General features: G+C 39.8%; 1 protein-coding gene across 1 annotated transcript; it reads left to right on the top strand.

Annotated features, from left to right (window-relative positions):
• The first annotated feature begins 29 nt into the window (after nucleotides 1-29).
• LOC117374654 (activating transcription factor 7-interacting protein 1-like) lies at nucleotides 30-4964 on the top strand. The gene is made up of 11 exons (XM_055223393.1): nucleotides 30-234; nucleotides 345-417; nucleotides 723-857; nucleotides 941-997; nucleotides 1079-1116; nucleotides 1191-1251; nucleotides 1337-1382; nucleotides 1489-1565; nucleotides 1673-1807; nucleotides 3113-3303; nucleotides 4638-4964. The coding sequence occupies exons 2-11, from the start codon at nucleotides 346-348 to the stop codon at nucleotides 4840-4842; spliced, it is 1017 nt and encodes a 338-aa protein (XP_055079368.1). The 5' UTR covers nucleotides 30-234; nucleotide 345; the 3' UTR covers nucleotides 4843-4964.
• The last annotated feature ends 2625 nt before the right edge of the window (nucleotides 4965-7589 follow it).

The raw sequence follows: 7589 nt of genomic DNA on the forward strand, positions 1-7589 counted from the left end.
CTAAAGTCTCTTGGTGCGTGTTTCACATCGGGCACATTTCCAGTCCGCGCACCTGTTACACGCGGCGATTTCACGTTTGTTTATGTTCACAGGTTCACAGGTTCACAGGGGTCATATGAATTATTACCTGAGGTCTCTGCTCTTTAAATGATCGATTTGTTCCTGTTTTTTTACTCAGAGTAAATCTTACATCTACAATTAAACTAAACCGGAGCAAGCGAAACTTTAGGCAAAGTAAGACAAGACTGTTTATCTACTTACACTGTCCATATAAACTAGTACTGAGGTGATGCTTTGGTTTGGGCTCATTTTCATATCGCCACTGGTTTGTTTTTGATGTTCAGAATGAAGGATGTCCTCAGTGTCACATCTGCTCCTGCCTCAAGTGGACAGAACATCACAATCTCCAAAAGAGAGGTAAAGAATCTCTAAAAGAGATTATGATATGATTTTCTTTTTCTCATTTTTATAGTCTGTCCTTTGAAAATGCCTGATTTTGTGCATGATTTAATGTTTTGTTCTTTGAATTACATTAACTTTAAATTACACATCAGACTTTACATCTCCACATTACTCTTTACGTTACTCTTACTTGTGTAGTAGTTTTTCCCAATACTTTTTTACTCTCACGTAAGTAATTTCTTGGAACACTACTTTGTACTTCTACTTGAGTAATATTATTCTGAAGTAACATTACTCTTACTTTTTGCTTGTGACCACAGTTGGAAATGTTGATAGAACAGGAGGTCGGGAGTGTGATGAAGAAGAAGGAGAACAGTCTGGACGCACTGATAGAAAATATTCAGCAACAACTGGATCAGTGGAGGAACCATGAGGTCTCAATCAAAACACTGCAGGTAACTAAACCTTTATGAAACTCGTAATATATTAACTTCATACTTAAATCATTTACTTATTATCCTTGATATTTTTTCTCCAGACCCACATGATGACCGTATCTAACAGGGCAGAAGAAGCTCTTGCATATATCGCAAAGGTTTAATCATTTTTTGTTTTAAAAATTCAAAATAACTACTCGTGAAATTTCACAAATGTTTTCTTCTTTCACAATAATCAGAATCCAACACCACCTGCTGCTGATACCAATGGAGACCAGTATGTAAAATATATTCTTTCTATGACCAAGTTCTGTTAAAACAGTCCCTGATTTCAAACTTTTGGTCGTTCAGGTCTCATTTGGGCAGCACTGACACGGAGTCACAACACGTCTCCAGTGTCTCAAAGTTGATGGTAGGTTTATCACTTTAAGACAAACTCTTTGCTTTGGTTTTTGTCCTTTGTTCTTCTTATCAATGGTTGCTATTGTTATCTGAAGGAAAGGACAAAGAAAGAATTTGAGCGCCTCCATGCAGAAAATACAGGTAATTAGTAAAACTGTACAGCATGAATCATAATAAGAGACTTATTTTAAATGAAAATTAAAAAAAAAAACAACTCTCCTACTCCTCCTCTAATACATTTTTACAGCTTTTAAAGCGGCCTTGGAAGATGTACAACAAAGGCAGACTTCATCTCCTAAAACAACCATCCGTCAATCAAAGGGGGTGGGGTTATTTCACCCATAAACTGCTCTTTTTGAACGCTACATTATTACATGGAAGATTTTCATAACTTCCAAATATATAAGTTTTTTTTATTTTTTTAAATTCAGGTTATTAAGGGATTAGCCAAGTTTTTGCATAATAAAAAAGGAGACTCTCCAACTCCAGTGCCAGTGAAGAGGACTACAGACGAACTCCGCTCTCCTGAAGTGGACTCGAATTCCAAGAGGATCAAGTCTGAGCCGGTGAGAAATGCACATTACGCAGTGTAAGTACATCGGCATAAGGTCAAATTTAAGTCCAGAATCAAAACCCACACTGGACAACCTGATTTCTGTGAGCGCATTAGCATCGCTCCACTTTGCACAGACATTTTTTTGGATTTATACAAGTCAACACAGGACCAAACGCTGTAAACATACTTCATGTGTGTATGAATGTGTTGTGTGAGTGTTTGTTGTGGTGAGTGCTCAGATCGGCAGCCTTTCTCCTGTCAGTCTACCCCAGGGCACCTGAGGCTACAGAAGAGGTTAATCATCAGTGTAGCAGCGTGAGAGGCTTTGTCGAGCCTGTAAAATGCAATAAATGTGAACCATTATTATTAGTCTTGTCACGATAAATTCGACTTATGTTGTATGTGAAAGATGGAGCAGCTATTTTTGAGGTCAACATTTATCCTGGGTATTTTTTTCTTTTTAATCGTGCAGAACTTTTGTCAGTTTTCTGTGCTACGATTTGATCTGTAGAGGGTTGAATAAATAATTTGACTTATTAAAGGTCTGTATTACGCAAAATGAACTACTACTGTGACATTTAAGCCATGTTGGAATATTGTTACCTCATCGAAAATATACCTGGATCTGTGTTTTCGATTCACACGTTTCAGTAACAATTTATTATTAGTCTGTTACATCTCTAAAGCTCAAAACGCTCTGTTCCACCTTGTGATGTCATCAGGTGTTAGTTTTCAAGTTAACAGCTCCTTTTACCTTTAGTTCAGTCGAGACACTCCGGAGCTGAAGTGATCCAAATGATTCTAGTGAGATGTATGGAGTTTAAAAACACAGTGGAGCACTTCCTGTATTACCACATGATGACATCACAAGGTGGAACAGAGTGTTTTCAGTCTGAGAAAAAAACTAAGAACCTAAATATGAAGGGTATAGAATAATTTTTTGGGAGAAATCCTGCTTTAGGGTTATTGCGTCACTGTGATATTTTCTAAAGCAATATACTTAAATAGTTTATTGTGACAGGTTTAATTATTATAGTTATGGGAGAAAACATCATTAGTAAAGACGGTGTGTGTTGAGTCTTTATTGTTCAGAGATAACAAAGAGTATAAAGTGTATTGTATAGGTTTTGTATTGTCATGCACGATTTAAATACTATATCACAGGAATTTGAATAACAGATTATTTCTTTTACACTGACACTGAGCAAAATTATATCTTTAACCATCGATCGCCCTGTCCATTTTCATCTTTTTGTCATCTGATGTGTTAATCATTGTTCTCATGTGTTTATTTATGTTGTTTTTCCCGTCACAGAAGGAGGTGCCGTACCCTCCCCTGCCTGTGCTCCCCTTCCCCTCCTCTTTACCTCCAGAGGCCGCTACGTACAGCATCCCCCCCAGACTAAAGGTGGAGTTAGCCCTGATCAAAAACCCCACCCCTCAGCTGTCTGTGGTCTGGAGCCTGGAGGAGGACGAGCCCAATGTCCCGCCCATGGACACCTACAGGTACAGACAGTTTATGTTCCATTTTAAGCTGCTCATCATATTAGATTTTTTTAGCTAAAGTAAGTGTCAAACGCAACGATAAAGGAAATGGACTCACTTTGTAACATATTAAAGCGACGTCCCAGGGCAACGGCCAGAAAAAGGTCAAAACATTACACCAATTTTGTTTTCTAAATGCTGTACTCTGTCTTCTCCGCTATTACCAGCAGAGGGCGCTCTATAACTAAAGCGAAAACAAATGCCCAGGCGCTTCATAAAGTTTGTTTTTCATACCTAAACAAACTAAAGGCGTATTCCATCAAAGTCACTTAAAAAGTCCAGGCTTAAACTAAAATCCTGAGCTGAAATTAGGCCCGTCTCCATCTTAAGCCTCAACTCTGTCCATGAAAGAAATAAACGTGGGTCTGAGCGGTGATAAATCAGGTGCCCTCCCGGTGATTCTGGGAAGGCGTCAGTAAAAATGGGCTTAAAATGCGCATCAGTCGTGGTGTTTTATATGATCTGATTAAACCAAAGAGAAGCCAGACTGTGCACTAGCAACTTTAACTTTGGTGCGCAGAACTTCCATTCATCCTGACACGACTGAGACACGACTCCCCTCTCCTCTTCTGTTCACCGCCCTGTCCCGTCCCGTCCCGTCTTGTCTTGTCTTCTCCGTGCGTAGAGAGGACGCTGGTTGTGCAGTGTGTAGCTTTGTTAATGCAGAGAATTAAGCCGCGTGACACTTTTCTCGATGCGCGTCGGCCTTTCTTTTGTGTAATAGTAGGGCCTGGAGCTACAACAGAACTCTGTGGCCTATTCTCACGATCAAATTTGTACATATGGATGCAGTTTGATAGAGAGTAAAAGACGGGGGACAGAGGAGAGAGAGACGGATGTGACGCCCGCAGCCAGAACCCACTGAAAACCTGTTTATCCTCAGAGTCCAAACCAGAGTCGGTGTCTGTGACAAAGCTCTGCCCCTCACACCAGCAGCCACAGAACAGACTTTATTCATGTTAAATCATTTTCATTTATCAAAATTAATCCTAAAGAGCAATTCAGTGTTTCATTTTATTAACAAACAAACCGACAAAGTTCATTTTAATACTGTAAGTTTTAAGCTTTTATCTGATTAGTGCAGTGTCCAGTGTGTGCGAGCATTCAGCATTTCTTTTTTTTTTTTTCGTTTTTCATTTTTAAACTATTCAGACACCGACAAGTTATTTAATGCAGGTTTACAACTTGATGTAACAATTTTAAAAACAGAAAAAACTAGGGAAAACTTTTATATACTTAAATAAAAATGGTGTTAACTGTATTAGTGAAATAATCTCACCTTGTCCTGGTTCCAGCATATATCTCACCACAGAAGTATCCATTGGGAGTAACCAGTTCGACGGGTGGCAACAGCTCGGAGCGTACGCAGCGGCGCCGCTCCCCATGTTCTGCCTGTACACCAAATACAAGCCCGGGTACAAAATCTGTGTGTCTGTGGTCGGAAAAGACAAGTTTGGACGTTACGGACCCTACAGTGAAGTCACCTGTGCCTATATCTGAGAAGATCCAAAAAGTGTTTTAATACTGTGTTTGTTTGTTTTGAGCCAAAAAGGATAATTTATGTGAATTCATTGTATTTTTAAATATAATGAAAATGAAAAATAATATTTGAGTTTAATCATGAGCATCTCAAGTCATTTTTCTGGTCATTTTAATTTAAGCAAAAGAAAAAATACAGTTGCGGTGAACAGCAAGAAAATAGCTGTTCCAAACTGAATTTAATGTTTTGGATTGGAATAAAAAAAAAAAAAAAAAAGCCCTTTGTCACTGGTTCTGTTCATTATATTTATGGACAGAATTTCTAGGCGCAGTCAGAAAACCCCCCAGAGGGTCTGGTTCAGGGGCCGGAGGGGGTCTGGTTCAGGGGCCGGAGGGGGCCCGGTTCTGGGGCCGGAGGGGGCCTGGTTCAGGGGCCGGGGAGGGTCTGGTTCTGGGGCCGGAGGGGGTCTGGTTCGTAAACCACAGGATTTCCTCTGTGCTGTTTGCAGATGATGTTGTCCTGATGCTTCGAGCCCGGACCTGCAGCTCTGGGGCGGTTTTAGCTCCTCCAAATCCAAGGCCGTGATTCTCGACTTAAAAAAGTTGTCTCGCTCTCTCCGGGTGGTGAGTCTCTGCCTCAAGTGGACGAGTTCAAGTATCTCAGGGTCATGTTCACGAGAGCCCGCGCCCCGGCCCCGGATAAGAGGAAGAAAATGGATGGATGGATATTTGAGACCTGCTGAAAAGGCTGAGGAGTTTTTTTTTTGTTTTTTTTTAACACATTCATAGTTTGAGCAACAAACAATAAATGTACAAAAACAAAATAACAACAAAAACCCAACAACTATTAATTCAAATGTTTCTGTTGAACAAAATTCAGCACAAGCCTTTATAAAAATCACTGCATTTGAAGCCTTATAAAATGTCAAAATCTGTGTGAAATACTTTTACCTTTTTACTCTTTAAGTACATTTTTAAAGGGGTATTTTGATATTTTTACTTAAGTCAATTTTTTCATATGATACTTTTACTTGAGTCTTTTTGCTCTGGTATCTGTATTTAAGTAATAACTGGGTACAGTTTAAACTATCATACTGTACATTTTGTTATTGTAAATACTTTCATTATTATAGTTTATCATTTATTTAAGGATTATACTGCACTTCTAAATGTTATTGTGACGGGCCTAGTTTCACTTCAGAGTAAACCGTTTGGAGAGCCATTAGCTGAAATCTTCTCTCAGCACGTCTGTCCCTTCCCAAACTGCGCACAGGCCTCCTCAGACCACTTCTATCGCACAACGTTTAAGTTTTATTAGCGCTGACACGGTGGAGAGCGAGTGCTTATGAATGCAGTGCGGGAGGAGGTATAAAAAGAACAGAGTCACACAGTCCAAATTGGAAAAGTAGAGGTGCAGCGCAGAGGGACACTAAAACAGCTATTGTCTTCTCACGGTGTCGCGTTTTTGTCTGTCCCCCATCACTGTTTAATAGGTTCGTCGTGCCGTTTTAGCTGACTTGTGTTCTCTTCTGTGATTGACACTTATGAATTGGGGAGATGTTGTTTTCAAAATGTGACGCGATCGTCCTAAAGGTGCAATATGAAGCTTTTATTTTGGCGGAGGGTTCGTCGCCCGCTCGTCTCCAGGGACATGTCTCTGCTTCGTTTGAAATGTTTCACAGTATGCGCTTAAACGTACTTATCTCCACGTAGATACGCAGATGACACCACCGGGATTAACTGTCAGATCTGCGGAGAGGCGTCCCCACTCACGGTAATAATACATGTTTAATCAAAGTATTAGTTTAACGGTAAAAACACCAGTAATTTAGATGCAACATACACAAGTTTGTTACTACAGAGAACATTCCAGGTGTTACAACGGTTACAACACCAGAAATGTGACATCGTGCAGCTTTAAGAACCAGTTTTCTGTAGGATTTATGTTGGAAAATGTTCACGTTTAATCCACAAATGCTGAATTCACAGTGCGTTTATTTACATTTAACGACAGAAAACGGGCAGACGACAGACCTGATTGTCTTCATGTAGACTTGGTTTGGTCCTGTTCTAGTCCTGGTTTAGTTCTCCTGATTCAGTCCAGGTTTTGATGCATGTAAATACTTAACCAGGACTAAAACCAAAACGAGACCTGGACTTAAACACAGACTAAACAAGGACTAGAACAGGACCAGGTAGAACAAACCCTTAGAGTAGATCTGGTTTGTTTGTGGTTTGTGTTTATGAGTTTTGCATTGATATGTTCTATTTTGTGCTGGTTTTATCTTTTATACTGGCATAAATGGGTCTGTTTAAACCAGATTATGGTAAATTATGGTATACTTTATCGATCCACTTGCAGAAATGTGTCCTCTGCATTTGACCTGCCCTTCCGTGTCGCTGATCTTAATCCTGACTTGATCTGGACGACTTTATCTGGAGGATTTTGCTGAAACTGAAACTAAGACACAGAAAGAACATGCAAACTCCACACAGAATTACTCACATTTTGGAGTCAAAGCTGGGATTTAAGCGCCAACAGTACACCACATGAGGACAATTGCACTTTTTATACCCGTTCTTATCATAATCTCAGCAGTTTTTGTGGATTTTCTACTTTGATAAACCTTCACCAATAAATCGAGGTGATCTCAGCCTAATTTAAATCGCTGACACGTTTCTTGGTGATGGTTTAACGCTTGTTCGGAGTGACGCTGGCTGGTTCAGAGTGTAATTTCATAGCTCAACACTAGATAGAGATGTTGCAC

Source organism: Periophthalmus magnuspinnatus, chromosome 8 (assembly GCF_009829125.3).
Source record: "Periophthalmus magnuspinnatus isolate fPerMag1 chromosome 8, fPerMag1.2.pri, whole genome shotgun sequence".
In the NCBI taxonomy this organism is placed as follows: Eukaryota; Metazoa; Chordata; class Actinopteri; order Gobiiformes; family Gobiidae; genus Periophthalmus; species Periophthalmus magnuspinnatus.

What these genes read in the sequence shown, in the direction of transcription:
- LOC117374654 (XM_055223393.1), top strand. Translation starts at nt 346, where the DNA reads ATGAAGGATGTCCTCAGTGTCACATCTGCTCCTGCCTCAAGTGGACAG. An exon ending in TCACAATCTCCAAAAGAGAG is followed by an intron (nt 418 to 722) that starts GTAAAGAATCTC and finishes TTGTGACCACAG; the next exon opens with TTGGAAATGTTGATAGAACA. An exon ending in TCTCAATCAAAACACTGCAG is followed by an intron (nt 858 to 940) that starts GTAACTAAACCT and finishes TTTTTTCTCCAG; the next exon opens with ACCCACATGATGACCGTATC.